Source organism: Cricetulus griseus, chromosome 7 (assembly GCF_003668045.3).
Source record: "Cricetulus griseus strain 17A/GY chromosome 7, alternate assembly CriGri-PICRH-1.0, whole genome shotgun sequence".
NCBI classification, from domain to species: domain Eukaryota; kingdom Metazoa; phylum Chordata; class Mammalia; order Rodentia; family Cricetidae; genus Cricetulus; species Cricetulus griseus.
Window position 1 is genome coordinate 2,655,998 of NC_048600.1, and position 17,405 is coordinate 2,673,402.

Genomic DNA, 17,405 nt, shown 5'->3' on the forward strand with positions numbered 1-17,405 from the left:
CATAGACAAAGTAGGCCTCTGTTTATAAACAAGATCAATAGCAGCAGCCAATAACAGCAGGGAAAGAAACTATTGAAAAACAAAAGCTAATTGTTAAAACATCTCTCTAGAAGGTGTGGAATTAAACCCACCACTTAATATAACTCCTGGTTGCTATGTGAATGTCCACAGTACCATGAGATAATATTCTTAAAATAAAACTGAAGACATATTCACTAACTGCTACTGTGCTTTAAAGATCAATCGAGGTACACAAATCCTAATTCAGTAAAAACTGAAATTCCCTGCTGCAATGATTGCTTTTTTATAAGCACCATAGTAAAAAGAAAAAAAAAATCAAACCCCGGTTTTAGACATTTACCTGCCTCCTATCGGGGTTTCTAAAAGCAGCAGTCATTTTGGTAGTAACCATGATGAGCCTGGAAAACAGAGACTGGAGATTTTAATTGAATTTACAGCTGACTCATAGGGAGTGTTTACATCGATGTTCGTACTGGGCTCCACCCATTTAACACCCTTTTCAGCTCCAGCCTGCACTTGATAGGTAGTAGTAACTTTAAGGGAAGTTAGGAATGTGGAGAATGGGGAAAAGTCAAAGCAAAGCCTTTGGGGATGTAGGCATCCTAACAGATGTGCTTTCTTCTCTTCCCTCCCTGCCTCCCTTTCTCTCCCCTCCTTTCTTCCTTGACTGAGTCAGAATGATCAAGTCTGAGATGCCAATTTTGAGGCGCTGGCTTGAGGCTTCTCTAATTTGGTACTCTCAGCCTGGACTTTAACTTCAGAAAAAAATTAACTTATCTCTCTGTCTCTGTGTGTCTCTGTCTCTCTCTGTGTCTGTCTCTGCATATCTCTGTGTTGTCTCTCCCTGTCTCTGTGTGTCTTTGCCTGTATTTCTCTGCCTCTCTCCCTCTAATACCCCATCCCCCAGAAGGAGGAGGTTTGAGAGGCTCACCATTTTCACCAGTGCCCATGTGACCCATCCTGAAACGACTTGAGACAGAAGCTATTTACTGAGGTAGGGCTTTTTGATGTTGACGATACCTGTAAAGGTCTGTGTGTGTGAGGAGGGAAGTTCTGATGTCTTATCTATCTTTGAGTTAGCCATGTTCCTCGGTGAATAACACCAATAAACTTGTTAATTTATGTATGTATGTAAGTATGTATGTATGTATGTATGTATGTGTGTGTGTATTTGTGTGTATGTGTGTGTGTGTGTGTATGGTGTTTAACTGTGCCAAACACTTTCCTAAGAGGAAGGGCAATAAGTGACTAAATTTTCAGCTCTGTAATAATATTACAAACGTTCACACAAAATAGTCATTGCTAGACACACTGAAGAGGTTGTGCTGTAGTGGTGGATGGCTCAGCGGTTACAAGCACTGACTGCTCTTTCAGAACTCCCAGATTCAATCCCAGCAACATGGCACCTCCCAGCCTCCTGTAACTTCAGTCCTGGGGAACACCAGACACTCTCTTTTAGCCTCTTGTGGTAGCAGGCGTGCACATAATGCACAGACATGCCTGCAGAAAAAACACTCATACCCATAAATAATTTTTTAAGGTGAGAAAACTGGGGCTGGGCAGTAGCACTCAGGAGGCAGAGGCAGGCAGATCTCTGTGAGTTCCAGACCAGCCTGGTCTACAAGAGCTAGTTCCAGGACAGCCTCCAAAGCCACAGAGAAACCAAGGAAAAAAATAAAGAAAAGAAGGAAGGAAGGAAGGAAGGAAGGAGGGAGGGAGGGAGGGAGGGAGGGAGAGAGAGAGAGAGAGAGAGAGAGAAAGAAAGAAAGAAAGAAAGAAAGAAAGAAAGAAAGAAAGAAAGAAAGAACTGTGATGACCCATAGTCACAACTTACAGTAAAAGAAAACACAAATGCAAGTTTGGGTCTCCCTTGACTATAAAACCTGTGTCATTTGGAGTTATTAAAATGTGGTACCTGTGTTTACACTCATATAAGAAAATAATATTTTGATATTAAAGACAAATGTAAGGGGCTGGAGAGACGTTGAGGTGGTTGAAAACACTGCTCTTGCACAGGACCAGGCTATATGCTTCCCAGCCCGAATATGGTGTGTTACAACCACCTGTAACCCCAGTTCCAGGGACTCTGACACCTTTTTGGGGCCTCCACAGGCTCCTGCAGTCACATAATACACAAATATACACTCAGACAAAAACACAAAGCTCACACAAATAACAAATATTTTTTAAAAGACAAGTTCAAGAAATAAATGGATAAAAGTGTGTGTGTTGTCAATATGGAGATTAATGCAGTGGGGCGATACAGAAGAGGAGTACCCCACCTGAAAGAGTCGCTCTATTTCATCTGTCTAGCTCCCTTCTGCATGATTACAGCCGGTGCAGTTGCCTCACACAGAACCTTAACTCCTTGTCCACCTCAGTTGGTTCTAGTGAATAAGCCTGGAAGATTCTTACCCTGAAAGTCCTTGTCCTCTCATTAGGAAAAGCTAAGGATGTGAATAAACCCAGAGGTTCCAGCTATTCTTAGAGAAGCAAGAAGCAAAACAGCACAAGCTTTCTGGTTCCAGCCAGCTGTGCCTTTCTTTCTTCAATGCTGTAAACTTCCCAACAACCTTTTAATGGCTCATTAACCCATCCTTTACTTATTTTATTTATTTATTTATTTATTTATTTATTTATTTATTTATTTTGGGTTTTTCAATCTTGTGTGACATTTGTTGTACAGGGTGACTTTGTGGTATTTCTTGGCTTCCAACTCCCAGGGTACCTTTCCCCTCAGAGCTGCAATGCTTACTGTTTTGATTTTTGAAACACAGTCTTATGTATTTTATTTAGGCTGGTCTTAACTCACTATGTAGCTAAGGATGATGTTAAACTTCTGCTACTCCTGCCTCTACTTCTCGAATGCTAGGATCCCAAGTCTGTGCTGCTACACCCAGTTTATGCAGTCCTGGGGATCAAACCCAAGGCCTTTTATGTCCTTTGCAAGCTCTCTATGAACTGAGCTACTTCCCCAACCCCTATCAATTTTTTTTCACTTTATTTTTTTCTTTGTGTGCAGGTTTTATTTGAAATATTTTTTAAGAACCATTACTAGTCCTCAGGACATGGGCAAAGATCACCCTCTGCAGTAACTTGGGAACTGCACACAGAACTGTGCAGCAGTAACATTTAAGCCAGGCTGGGGAATAGCCAGGGGTGGAGGTTCAGGCAAGGAGAGGAAATCCACTTCAGCTCCATGGGGCAGTATCTTGTGGTCACAGACAGTAAGCTGTCTTTGGGAAGTTGGAGTACACAGGATTTCCATTATTTGGCTACACCCCTGGCTGAGGTGCCAACAAATCAATGTCACTCAAGTTCCTGGCCAGCCAAACTCCCGCAGCAAACAGTCCCAAATTGAGGATCAAGTTCCTTCTGAAGTCGTTCCTATCAGTGACGAAGCGGTAGACAGTGGGAGCAAGTCTCCACGTTGTCTAGAACTTCGGGGGCCTTGCTGGCCGGGCCAGAGGCGCTCACCATCACCCGGCTAGAAACCATAGCAGCACTGAGCACCTTTTTTTTTTTTTCACTTTTTGAAACAGGGTTTCTAACTGTGTAACAGCCCTGGCTGTCCTGAAACTTGCTTTGAAACCAACTGGCCTTGAATTTAACAGAGATCTGCCTGTCTCTGCCTCCCAAGTGCTGGGATTAAAGGCATGTGCCACTACTGCTAGATCAAATATTTTTAATGTGTTATACTAGGCATTTTTTTTTAGCCACTGTGATTAGACACATATAACACATCCTCTAATCCGGCCTTCATTGATCCTTGTTGTCCATTATTTGTGTCCTTGTATAGTGTTTCTCACGTGGAATAAAACCTAGTCTTTAAGACAAATGAAACATGGCAGAAATGCTACAGTAACTCCAGATTAGGGTTAGGTTTATTGCATCTTGTTTTAGGTTCACCACATGTGACCTTCTCTGTGAGAAAAGAACACACAGATATTCTGTCAAATTTCACAATCAGACCTGCAAGATGGGCTCAGCAGGTAAAGGCAATGCCAGGAAATCCTGACTACCCCAGTACACTCCAGACCCACTGTGGAAGGAGAAAACTGACTCTTCAAAGTTGTCCTTTGACCTTCCTATATGCACACCACAGCATGTGTGTCTGCACGTACTGCCCATGCACTGGAAGTCATTCCATGATGTGTGAATGGAGGTCAGAGGACAATTTGTGGACAACGAAGCCAGGACACTGTCAAGAAAATTAAAAGGCAACCAATGGAATGGGTAAAATATTTTCAAGTCATATATTTGATAAGAAAATAGTATTTAGAATATATAAATAATTCCACAAACATACATACAAGCAACTTAATATAAAAATGGCAAATGATTTTTTTTTGTTTTTTTGTTTTTTGTTTTTTTGCTGTTCAAGACAAGGTTTCTCTGTGTAACAGCCCTGGCTGTCCTGGAAGTCACTCTGTAGATCAGGCTGGCCTTGAACTCTGAGAGATCTGACTGCCTCTGTTGGGATTAAAGGCAACCGAAACCATGCTGGGCTGGCAAGTGATTTTTAAATTACATTTTATTTTTTGTGTGGATGTGTGTGTGTAGAAATGTGCACACGTGCCACAGTGTGTTTGCGGGGGCCAGGGAACAATTTGCAGGGCGTGGTTCTCTCCTTCCACCTTGAGGGACCCAGGGATTGAACTCAAATCATCAGGATTTGAAGCAGGTGCATTTGTCCACTGACAAAGGATTTGAACACACCTTTAATCCCAGCAGTAAAGGCCAGTCGATCTCTGTCAACTCCAGGACAGCCAGAGCTACATAGAGAAACCCTGCCTTAAAAACAAACAAAACAAAATGAAACAAACAAAAAAACCTAACACACATTTCTTTCAAGAAGATATACAGCAAGCATATGAAAAGATGTGCATTTTCAGGGAAATGAAAACTGTATCTTACACCCATTAGGATAGTTATTTGACAGTGAAAAATTCCAAGGCTGGGAGATGACTCATCAAGTAAAGGCCTTGTTGCCAAGCCAGGTGACCTGAGTTCAATCCCAGGAACACGCATGCTAGAAGGAGAAAGCTGATTCTTTCAAGTTATCTTCTGGCCTCCACACAAACACCATGGCATAACCCCCCCCCTCTCTCTCTCACATACACACACACACACACACACACACACACACACACACACACACACGATGTGAGACATCCATATAATGTCACCGAGTCACTGAAATAAGTAAGGTTTTGATCCACACTACAGAATAGGTGAACCTTGAAAACATTGCATTAGGTGAAGTAAACCAATAGTAAAAGAGATATCCGATGACTGTGTCTTGCAGCATACAAAAGAAATGAGACCAAGCCATAGATTGCAAGTAAAATAGGCACAATTCCTTCATGTGACTGACCTCAACTGAAGAAGCCAGCCAACTTGAGCTGAAGAAGAGAGCTAGCACAGGCCAGAGACACCAAGCTGCCTGTTTGAGCAAAACAAACACTAAGCTTTTGCTGTTCTCCTGGGAGAGCTAAAGTTTGGTTAATTGCCCATTTGTCATAAGCAGTTTCAGAAGTTGTGTGCAAGCATCCTGGCTTACACTGGTGCTAGCAGTTAACTACATCTGGGAAATGCTAAGTCACACCTAATATTGTCAAAAAGCACCCTGGCCTTTTGATAGTGCTAAAGGGACAAGGGGAAGGCAGGCGAAACAGACGCCCATTGGGTCAAATTCACCCAGGATGATCATCTTAGGCAAACATTTCTTGATGGGCGGTGGTGGCTCATGCCTTTAATGCCAGCACTCGGGAGGCAGAGGCAGGCAGATCTCTGTGAGTTCGAGGTCAGCCTGGTCTACGAGAGCTAGTTCCAGGACAGCCTCCAAAGCCACAGAGAAACCCTGTCTCGAAGGAAAAAATAAAATTTAGATTTGTGTCTGAGTGTTTTGTCTGCATGTGTGTCTTCTCTGCACCACAAGTCTCTCTGGTGCCTGAGGAATTTAGAAGTGAGTGTTGGGTCTGGGTCTGGATGTCACCTTTGTGTTAATAGCTGCCATATATATGGATGCTTGGACTGAACCCTGGTCCTCTTCGAGAACAAGTGCTCTTAACCACTGGGCTATCTCTCCAGCCCCGCAAACTTGTGATTTTAAAGGTAAGAGCTGGTGAAGTTAAAGGGCTTATGTACACTTGGTTTTATTTGTACTGGTTTTCTGGTAACAATTCTTGGTCCGTTTTGTTTGTTATCTATTTAGCTGTCTTCACCCCCAGTTTTTATCTTGGTTTGGTCATAAGGGGCTCTTAGTCTGTAAACACTTGGACCTCATAAGTTAATCTGTGTTTTAGGACAAGGACAAAGAAAGCAGGCAGAGGAAAATACATACTGTGTTTTTCATTCTTAACAGGTTAGGGGCCCAGAGTTTGTCTTTTGTCCCATTCCAGAAGGACAAGCCCCATATGATCTCACTTACTGAGAACAGTGGAGCTTAAGAGACACAGGGTGTGGAATAGAAGGTACTAGAACAGAGAGGAAGGGAGTGAGGAGTCTTTGTTTGGTGGTATAGTTTCTGGTTGGGTGATGATGAAAAGGTTTTGGAACTAGGTGGTTGTGAGAGTTACACAAAACAATGTATGCAGTCAGTGCCACTGACATATAACTCAAGATGGTCAAAATGGTAAACTTCAGATTATGTCTATTTTCCCAACACAGGAAAAAAAAGGTAGTCATGATGTAGCTAAGTGATAAAGCACTTGCTTAACATATGTGAGGTCCTGAAATTGCTCCCCAGCAGAGAGAAAGGAAGACCCAGAAAGATGGCTCAGCAGTTACTCCAACTTGACATTCTTTCAGAGAGCTCAGGGTTCCAGCGCCCAGGCAGCTCATAGCTGCCCACAACTGCATTTCAAGGGGATAAGACGTCTTCACCTGGCCTCTAAGGGTACCCTGTGGTGATATTTTGTTTATGCTACAGCAAATAAAGCTTGTCTGAAGATCACAGTGCAGAGCTAAGCCACTAGTTAACCACAGAGGCCAGGCAGTAGTGGCTCACACCTTTAATCGCAGCAGCCACACTAGTTAGCCATAGAAGCTGGGTGGTGGTGGTGGTGATGGTGGTGGTGGTGGTTCATGCCTTTAATCCCAGCACTAGAGAAGAATCTAAGGTGGGAGAGGATGGGAGCTAAGTCAGTCAGCAGTCACACTAAGGACAGGAACAGCCCTTTTTGGTCTGAGCCTTAGTGGAGCTAAGAACTCTTTAGAGGTTGGCTACTTTGCTTTTCTGATCTTCAGTTTGAACTCCAATATCTGTCTCTGGGTTTTTATTATTTGTGCTACAAATACACTGAGAACCAGAAACTCCAAACATCTATCCTGGCCCTAGAAAAATGCTAACGAAGATTTCTTGTGCTACATCCTCAAAACAGAAGGCAATTGTTTCTGAAGGTCATGAAGAGTTTGGTTTCTGATGTTGTTGAAATTTGAAAAATGCTTTTGCATGCAGCAGGACTTGAGTAATACTTTTTTTGAACCCAAGAAAAAAATAAATTCTGGAATTATTTCTTTCTGATAATGAATGCAAAAGATTCTTTTTTTCAAAATTGTTTCTGTTTTGAGTGTATGCATGAATGTGCACACTTCATGCATGTATGACCACAGTGGTATGTCAGGAGAGGGTGTTGTAGGCAATTGTGTGGGTGCTGGGGATCGAGCCAGTTAAATGAGAAGCAGATCCAATGGGCTACAACAAATGAATACTGCTGTACCACTTCTCCATCCCTGTAGGAAAGATTTTGTTTTTTTCTAAACGGTTTCTCTTGTGTAGCCTTGGCTGTCCTGGAATTCACTTGTAGACCAGACTGGCCTGGAACTCACAGATCCAGCTGCCTCTGCCTCCCAAGTGCTGGGATTAAAAGCATGTGCCATCACACCCATCGAGATACAAATATTTTTAGGTGCCCCTCCACCTCCCACAAAATCAGGGTAGTAAGGTCATAAAATGTTATTACTATACTGGACAGTGGGGACACACTTGGGAGGCAGAGGCAGGTGTAACTCAATGAGTTCCAGGACAGCCAAGGCTACACAGAAAAACCTGTCTCAAAAAAAAACAAAACAAAAAACAAAACAAAACAAAAAACCCTACATAAATAAAATGCTATTGCTAAAATAATTGGGTGCATAGAATTTGTTTTGGGAAGCAGTTTTCAAATTGCATTCTCGTTTCATTTATAAAGCTTTCACCTTTATAACTGTTGTTTTCATATGTTTAAATAATTGTTTACATTTTTTCCCCTCAGGTATCATCCAACCCAGGCTGGCTGCCAATTCACCTTGCAGCCCAGGATAACCTTGCACTTTTCTGGTCCTCCTTCCTCTCCCTTCCAAGTGTGGACACAGTAGCACTAAGCTGCATCCCCAGCCCTAAAAAGAAAACTTTCCAGGAAAGGGGCTTACATAAACCCAGATTACTAACTAACGATGATGTCAGGCATCTGGGGAAGTATCTGGGCATCTGGGGAAGCAATGAAAAAGTAAGGCAACAGGAGAGTGCAGTCAGTGGATTTCGTTTTGCTTTTACCGTGTAACTAAAAACTTGCTGGAGGTCAGCACTTTGCCACGTGCTGGAGAATAAAAAGTGCGCTTGAAGCAGATGCCAAGATAGGGGAATCTTTCCGCACTGAAACTCGAGGCTCTCAGGACGGGCTCTCTCTGGTAGCCCTGTGTGCTGGGAATTTAGATGAATATTCCAGAAGTAACTGAAGTCAGGGAAGGCACATATATATGCATTTCTGTGTGTGCATGATTAAGAAACGTCCTAGCCAAAGGCCCCAAACCTGTTATTTTCTTTTCTCACCGCCAATCCTGCTTGCCGGTTGATTCAAGGCAAAAAAAAAAAAACAAAAAACAACAACAAAAAAATGACATTCATCCTCCGGCCGGCAGGGGGAGACAGCCCTGACGCCGTGAAGCCTCCGGCCGCCCTCTTTCCCACGTCGCGTGCGCGTCGGCGGCGCTACATACTGCGCATGCGCACGCCAGTCCGGTCTTTTCTCCCCTAGCGCCGCCGGGCCCGCAGGTCTGTGTGGAGCCGCGGTTGCGGGTGTCTGTTCCGCAGGATGGTGAGTGGGCACCGGGGTCTCGAGGCCGCGCGCGCACGGGGCCGCCCCCTCCTGTCGCCAGCGCCGCTCGGGGTCCGCTCGCGCGGCCCGGGGGGCCGATGGCACCCGATTCCCGGCCTTGCGGCCGCCGTTCCCAGCGTGGCCTTCATGGCTGCCGGGGGAGGGGCCGTGGCGGCCCGGGCCGCCTCGCAGGGCGGGGCCCCGCTCGGCTGCGGACACTGCTGCGGGGGCCCCGAAGGCCGCCGTGCGGGAGCCGGGTCCGGGCCGCGGAAGTGGCTCTTAGGCCGGGACTGTCGGCGGAGGCCGGAGGCCGTGGCGTTCCCGGGTCCCGGAAGGGAGCTCGCGTCACCGGGCGCCGGGCGCCTCTGGCTGGCCCGCGTTTTCGGTGTGTCGCGGAAATCGGGCTTGGGAGGCGGAGCGGGGCTGTTGGTGGCGCTCCCCGGTGTGCAGTTGTGCGCTCGTGGGAATGATGGCTGCACGAACTCTCTCTGCCCCGTGGCGCCGGAGCACTTAGTGTAGATTTCCACGACAGGGAGGGAGGGAGGATTGCGGGGTTAAGTCCTCGAGGTGAGGTGCGCAGTGTTTAAGGCACCGGTTGGTGCATAGGCTGAGAGTTCCCAGAAGCGGACGCAGGGATCGATAGTAGATACCGGGATTGGAAGGTTGTTTAAAGGCAGCAGGAAAACGAGTGTACCTGTTAAAGTAGGAACCTGCGATTGTGGAGAGCTGAGGCTCGGGTCAGGGTCTTGCTCCCTGCCAGCCAGCGTTACACGTTTTCTGAGGTTTAGTTATACGTTTTTACGAAGTAAACCACCAGGGCAGCCTGTGAGTTGAGAGTCTTGTATCAGGTACTTATTTACATGACGATTCGTAACTTAGCAAGGTTAGGGTTGTGAAGAAGCAGCAGAATTTTATGGTTGGGGGGCCACCACCGCATGAGGAACTACCTTAAAGGGTCACAGCACTTAGGAAGGTGGAGAAGCATTTCGATAGAGGGATTCTTGATTTCCAATCAGTTTAGAAACGTGCTACAAGTTGACAGTTGTATTAATTTGCTCCTGAATGTTATATTGTTACATGGTTAACTCAAGTCAGAAATAGAGACTAAAGCCAGGTGGTTCCTGCCTAGTAGCTTACCTCCCAGAAGCTACCAGATTCCAGGTGGTCTTGGGCTACATAGTGTCAGCCTGTCTTTAAGACAAAAAAAATTACTCAGTGAAACATTTAGCAAAACACTGATAACATTTTCTTTCCTTTGAAAGGGGTTCGTGAAAGTTGTCAAGAATAAGGCCTACTTCAAGAGGTACCAAGTGAGATTTAGAAGGCGGCGAGGTATGAGCAGCTTTTCCTGTTGGAGTTTCTGGATCAGCTTTTCGTGATGGAGCATCCTTCTTAATTATCTTTTTTTCCCTTGTAGAGGGTAAAACTGACTACTATGCTCGGAAACGATTGGTGATCCAGGACAAAAATAAGTACAACACACCCAAATACAGGATGATAGTTCGTGTAACTAACAGAGATATCATCTGTCAGGTGAGCTGTGTTCTAGATTCAAGCACTGTGTGGTCAGACTCCTTTTGTTACTGTGAATAGAATATTTTTCTTGAAGCAGTGGGTTTAAAGCTCAGACTCCAAAGTTGCTATTTTGGGGGCAGGTTTGGAAATTGCCAGGCTGGGAAAACCATTTTGTATGAGGTCTAGTCTCCCATTTACTGTTGAGTAGAACTTGTCATGCCCGAGTTCCTGGCTCTTACACTAATCTTCTTTACTCATTAATGAAGTTGGTAAATGAAAGTGGGAAGACCCACTTTTTTTTCTTTATTTCTTTTTTTTTAATGTGCGTTGATGTTGGCTGCATGAGGGTGTCCAGTACTCTGGAACTGGAGTTATGAGCTGCCAAGTGGGAGCTGGGAGTTGAACCCGGGTCCTCTGGAAGAGCAGCTTTCTATTTCTTACTGTTGCAAATAGGTTTTTAAATGTTCAAAAATGTCTTCCACTTAGGAAAACCTTCAAAAAATGGCAGTCCTGTGTTCAGAATTTTCACAACTCAGACAATGGATAGCTGAAATTAGCTGGTTAGGGAATAGGTACACTTACTTTCTCTGCAAATTTATTGACTATGAGAGCAGTGTTTTATGTTTTGATAACCAAGCATGAATTACCTAAAACTTAGTTGAATTTAGCTCAGAAGATATTTTAAGTAATTGGTTATTTTTTTGTTGACTTGATTTTTGGGGTTGGGATTTGAGACAGGATCTGTGTATGCTGTAGACCAGGCAGGCCTGAACTCACAGAGATCCATCTGCCTAGAATGCTGGGATTAAAGGCATATGCCACTACAACCCTGCTTTTTTTACATTTCATAATTTATTATAATTAAGTTGTAATGTGTGGTATGTGTTTTAGCGATGCTGTGTTCTTTGCTAAGCTGCTGTGTAGTTAGTTGACCAAGTGATAAATTGTAGTTGTAGGTGAGGGTGAGGCCTAACAGGTGTTGATTGACTGTGTCTTCTCTTGGAAGGCACTTAGGGGGACAAGCACTGAAGCAGCGAATGACTTCCTGGTCTTTCTCCCATGCAGATTGCCTATGCCCGTATAGAAGGGGACATGATAGTCTGCGCAGCATATGCACACGAACTGCCAAAATACGGGGTCAAAGTTGGCCTGACAAATTATGCTGCAGCCTATTGCACCGGCCTGCTGCTGGCCCGCAGGGTAGGTACTGGGTGTCTTCATAAGTTACTCAAACGTGGACAAGAGTCACCTATGGCTTCAGGAGAAGGTCAACTGTTTCCTTGTGGCTTTAAAGCCATCAGCAAGGAACGGGGTTTTATCTGTCTTGTTTTTTGTTGTTTCTGTACCTGTCTAGACCAGCTCTGTCTGAGATTTTTCTTCAGTGGTAGGAGCTATGTTGGTAACTGTTTGCTTATCTGGGCGGGGGCACATGCCTGGCACAGCATACTGGAGGTCAGGACAACTGTACAAGTTGGTTCTCTGCTACTGTGTGTCTTCAGGGATGGGCCTTTGATTAGAAGGCTTGGTAGCAAAGTAACTCTACCCACTGAGCTGTCCCACCAGCCCAGAACTTCGGGGTTTTTTGGTTTGGTTTTTTTGAGACAGGGTTTCTCTGTGGCTTTGGAGGCTTTTATGGAACTAGTTTTTGTAGACCAGGCTGGTCTCGACCTCACAGAGATCCACCTGCCTCTGCCTCCTGAGTGCTGGGATTAAAAGCATGTGGATTAAAATCCAGCCAGAACTTTATTTTTTATTTTGAGTTTGAAAGACCCAATTACCTAGAGGTGTATCTTCAACCAGCCTACATTAAAATGAAGGTTTAGGGTATCCAACTTTAGATCCTCAGACTCTTTTGATGGGAGGTGGACATTGATAAATTTTTTGCTTTTCTACGTGTTTGAGTTTCTACTAGTAGGTAAAAATGAGTTTTGTTTTTGTACTGAGTTCTGGCCATTTTGCAGTGTGGTCGGCAAGCATATGCATCAGTCGATCAGTGCTGGCCCATCATGGATTGCTAAAATAGGCTTTTGTAGGGGGTTTGCTTTAAGTAACTACGTCTCACTGAAGCTTTGGCTTGTAGTGAAACCGTAGCCAGATAGTTTGCCAGCAGAGGAGTAATGCAAATTAAGTTAAAATCATGTTATGCAGCAGAGCTGCAGACAGTATTTTAAACTATGGTCCTACCTGAGATTTTATTAAAACTACATTTGTCTTTCAGTAGCCAAAAAAGACTGAAGACATACAGAAATCACACAAGTAAATATAAGGATGAAATTGTTACATTGTTGTGACATGAGATACAACAGGGACAGGGTTTTATGTTGACTTCTCTGTTCATAGCTTCTCAATAGGTTTGGTATGGACAAGATCTATGAAGGCCAAGTGGAGGTGACTGGAGACGAATACAATGTTGAGAGCATCGATGGCCAGCCTGGTGCCTTCACCTGCTATTTGGATGCAGGTCTTGCCCGAACTACAACTGGCAATAAAGTTTTTGGGGCCCTGAAGGGAGCTGTGGATGGAGGCTTGTCTATTCCTCATAGGTAATGAATAGTTTCCAAGGTCTCTGCCTTGACTCTTACTGGTCCATCTGTGTCAATCATTCAGATACTGTGCACAAGGAACCTGAGAACGGGAAGGGATTTGTAACCTGTGTTTCTCAAAGTTAGTGCATGTTTGTTGAGTAGGTGACATATTGACTTAACAGTTTCCCCTTGAATAGCTTGATTGTGATTTCAGACAAATCTATCATTCCTCTCTTATCATAGGTCCTGCTGAGGAATAGAAGGATTTGAAGGAAGGGTTTTGGGAAACGTGTGCTAGGCAACACTGGTGACAGTTTTAGTAGTGCTGATAATGGCTGTGTGAATGCGGGGGTGGGGGGGGAGCAACCCAGGAGTTTGAGACTGCCCTGGGCAATATCGCTTAGACCTCATGATGATAAAAAGCAGATTTGTTTGTGTCAGTTTTATCTTGTGGAATTCAGAGATGAGCTGCTGGTGATGACATCCCACTAACTGAGCAGTTAGTAGTTGGTCCTTTGATTGCATATGATGCAACAAGTGTTTCAAGACGGGACTGATAGCAGCTCCTGAAGTGAATTCCTGGGAGTGTAGTGATCTCGTGTCTATACACTAAAATACGAAGTTTTCATTTTAGTACCAAACGATTCCCTGGTTATGATTCTGAAAGCAAGGAGTTCAATGCAGAAGTTCATCGGAAGCATATCATGGGACAGAATGTCGCAGACTACATGCGCTACCTAATGGAGGAAGATGAAGATGCGTACAAGAAACAGTTCTCCCAGTACATAAAGAACAACGTTACTCCAGACATGGTAAAAATTTACCTGAACATGCCTGCTCATTCAAACACGTGTTTAAGTGGGTTGTAATCTTAATGTAGATGTATTTCAGTTGCAAAATGGAAGGTTGTACGATGCTGTGTAGGTGGATAAAGATAAGCTCCTGAGCTGCTACTGCCCTAAATGAAGTTAGCATATTGGGAAAAGGATTTTTATGTGCTGGTGTAAGTGGGCCTGCAGCATTTAAAGCCTTGGATGCAAACAGGTTTAGCAGGATGGTTCCTGCACTGTCTGCTTAATATTGCCGGTCAGGTTTTCAGTGCAGTTGTGCAAACTCGATCACTAGCTCTGCATAATGTGGCAGCAGCTAAGGGAACCAGGTTTGCTAGAGCAATTGTGGTGATAGCAACGTACCAACTTCAGAAGGCTGCTGAGGTGCCCATTCTGTCCCAGAACAGTTCTGTGCCTGCCTGTCTCTCCCTTCCCCCTTCTTTCTTGGGCAGGGGGCATGACTTTTTCCTGAACTTAACCCAGGGAGTTGTTATTTAACCAGGGCTGCCTTTGAACTTAAGATAGTCCTGCCTTCACCTCCCAAACCCAAACTTTGGTGTTAAAGGCATGAGCTACTATGCCCCACTGTGACTGGTATTTACTTTTGGATGGAATGAAAAACACATTCTTGCTGGGTGTTGTTGGTGCACGCCTTTAATCTCAGCACTTGGGAGGCAGAGGTGTAGGGGTAGGCGGATCTCTGAGTTCGAGACCAGCCTGGTCTACAAGAGCTAGTGCAGGATAGGCTCCAAAGCCACAGAGAAACCCTGTCTCAAAAAACCAAAAAAGGAAAAACACATTCTAGAGTTTATTGAAATCCTAGGGGTTGTTTGCAGAAGTAGAGGTTGGGAGGACTTGTGCTTGCAAGAGCGAATTTGATATTAGAAATCTAGGATGATCCATGTTAAGACACTGGAATACATGAAGACCAGTAGTTTTTGAAATTTTACTAGAAATATAAAGCACATCACATTATTACAAAGCTAAAGTAAAGTATAGGTTGGAAAATAGGATTTTCTGAGGTCAGTATGCTCTGGATATCATCTTAGACTAAACTCATAACTTGAACTTTAAAGACAAAGTACAAACAATGATTTTACTTCAACTATGATTGTACTTCACTGCAGCCTTTTCCTTCTGGGTCTTATACTGACCTACTTAGGTTGTATTTGCTCAAACCTTCAGATCCCTGGGCTTTAGATGCATTTTTGAAAAGCATTTATGTATTTTATATAGAGGAGTACTCTGCTTTCATGTGTGCCTGCATGACAAAAGAGGGCATTGGTTCTCATTGTAGATGGTTGTGAGCCACCATGTGGTTGCTGGATATAGGATTCTGAACTTCTGGAAGAGCCTGAGCCATCTCTGCAGGGTTAAATGTACATGCTTGCATACTGAGCTTGTGTCCTGTAGTTTTCTTTTGTTTTTTTCGAGATAAGGTTTCTCTGTGTAGCTTTGGAGCCTATCCTGGCACTCGCTCTGGAGACCAGGCTGGCCTCAAACTCAGATCCGCCTACCTCTGCCTCCCGAGTGCTGGGATTAAAGGCGTCCGCCACCAACGCCCTGCCCTGTAGTTCATTTTATCTGGAGCGTTCTCTTCTGTGAATGTGCCTGTAGAATTCTCTGCAGACACGTTTTCAATGTGAATAATTTTCCCTAAATCAGTTGCCTCATGTGTATTTGTGAAGCAGTATTTATTTTCTATTGGGAAGAACCAGGTTGTTTAACTTTGACCATCTACTTGCTCTGTAGACCAGGCTGGCTCAAACTCACAGGGATCCTGCCTCTGCCTCCTGAGTGCTGGGATTAAAAGCATGCGCTGCCACTGCCTGGCAAGAAATTAACTTTTAGAGGGGTTTTTGACATGTGTAATCTCAACACTAGAGAGACTGAGGAAAGATCTTCCTGAATTATTTCCTTTTTCCACCTTGTCCATATGAAACGAGTCAGTATACAAAGTTGGATTTACAGTCACTTCAATAAAAAACATGCTGTATTACAATCTTGAACTTTATTTTTTTTTCTTAAATGAGCTCTAGAACCAAGTTTTCAGCAATGAAATTTAATCAAATAGATCGTGTTTGGGGTTCTAGAGACCATAGTAGCTGCCACATATTAAAATTGGCAATGGTAAAAGTATGTCTTTGGTGCTGGGAATTGCTTTAAAAGGCCTGTTATGTAAAAGTAGATTGTAAATCTGGGGTAAATGAGATGATAATTTAATGGTTTCCAGATTTGGTAGGTCCTCCCTCCCTGTGTTCTTTCCTTAGACTCAGTTGTCGGGGTGTCTTTCTTATCCCTGTATATTTTGCATCTTACATCCTTTGGTTTGAGCTCATACCTTCTCTTGAAAGAGTTTAGGTCAGGCAGAATACTAGAAGATGGTGTATTTCTATAAAACCAAGTTTGCTGCCTTCTCACTTCAATAGATTGCTATAAGGGAAAGGTGGGTTAACTTTAGGATTTAAGCAGGTAACATTGGCTTAGTTAAGTTCCTAAGGATAAATTAGAGCAGGCACTAAAGGACTGTGCTGTAATCCTAGGGCATCTGAAGTGAAGGCAAATACTGTTTGCTTTGCTTTGTTCCAGATGGAGGAGATGTATAAGAAAGCTCACGCTGCTATCCGAGAGAATCCAGTCTATGAGAAGAAGCCCAAGAGAGAGGTGAAGAAGAAGAGGTATGTGCTGTGCCATTTTCATCTTGTCGTTCACATGGCTTTCAGTGCAGTTGTGCAAACTCGATCACTAGCTCTGCATAATGTGGCAGCAGCTAAGGGAACCAGGTTTGCTAGAGCAATTGTGGTGATAGCAACGTACCAACCTCAGAAAGCTGCTGAGGTGCCCATTCTGTCCCAGAACAATCGTGGATGTTTTATTGGTTTCTTATGGGGTCACTATGACTGTCTGCCTGTGAATTCATAACAATTCTGCCTCCCAGTCTTGCATACTGGTATGAGCCACCATGCTCAGCTGAGAGTGGCTTTTGAGCTTTTCAGCTGACTTAGGAGATAATATTCCTGTCTTATTTTTTACTTTTCTTTCTTTTTTTTTTTAAGGTGGAACCGTCCCAAAATGTCTTTGGCCCAGAAGAAAGATCGGGTTGCTCAAAAGAAGGCAAGCTTCCTCAGAGCTCAAGAACGGGCTGCTGAGAGCTAAAGCAATTTTCTATGAAGATTTTTTCATAAAGATAATAAACTTATTGACCAAGCAGCCATTTCTGTGTTAAGCTGTTATTATGAAATTGTAGGTATAGCATGAAGTCATGAAAGCAAAGGAGTGGCACTCAGGTCCTCCCGCCTGTGCTGGGATTAAGGGCAAGAACCACTACACCTGGCTGAGAATTTTTTCCTTCCACAAAACAACTTAGTTTTTTCCCAGAAAACGTCTTAAAGGACTCCAGCAGAGCTCTTGAGTTTCTAGTCTTCATGGAACGA

General features: G+C 43.9%; 1 protein-coding gene, 3 non-coding genes and 1 pseudogene across 5 annotated transcripts; 4 read left to right on the top strand and 1 right to left on the bottom strand.

Moving 5' to 3' along the window:
* Nucleotides 1-3,238: 3,238 nt before the first annotated feature.
* On the bottom strand, nt 3,239-3,519 carry LOC100763770 (annotated as a pseudogene).
* Nucleotides 3,520-8,948: 5,429 nt separating this feature from the next.
* Nucleotides 8,949-17,185, top strand: Rpl5 (ribosomal protein L5). Of its 2 annotated transcripts, none has more exons than XM_027425931.2 (8): nt 8,949-9,101; nt 10,364-10,433; nt 10,519-10,634; nt 11,682-11,816; nt 12,957-13,159; nt 13,776-13,953; nt 16,561-16,649; nt 17,028-17,185. In XM_027425931.2, the coding sequence occupies exons 1-8, from the start codon at nt 9,099-9,101 to the stop codon at nt 17,125-17,127; spliced, it is 894 nt and encodes a 297-aa protein (XP_027281732.1). In that variant the 5' UTR covers nt 8,949-9,098; the 3' UTR covers nt 17,128-17,185. The 2 variants fall into 2 exon arrangements, with proteins under 2 accessions (XP_027281732.1, XP_027281733.1); XM_027425932.2 differs by having other exon boundaries at nt 16,564-16,649.
* On the top strand, nt 13,612-13,705 carry LOC113836734. Its single transcript, XR_003487204.1, has one exon. It is a non-coding gene; the product is annotated as a small nucleolar RNA SNORD21 (small nucleolar RNA).
* On the top strand, nt 14,248-14,380 carry LOC113836730. Its single transcript, XR_003487200.1, has one exon. It is a non-coding gene; the product is annotated as a small nucleolar RNA SNORA66 (small nucleolar RNA).
* Nucleotides 16,702-16,834, top strand: LOC113836735. Its single transcript, XR_003487205.1, has one exon. It is a non-coding gene; the product is annotated as a small nucleolar RNA SNORA66 (small nucleolar RNA).
* Nucleotides 17,186-17,405: the final 220 nt, after the last annotated feature.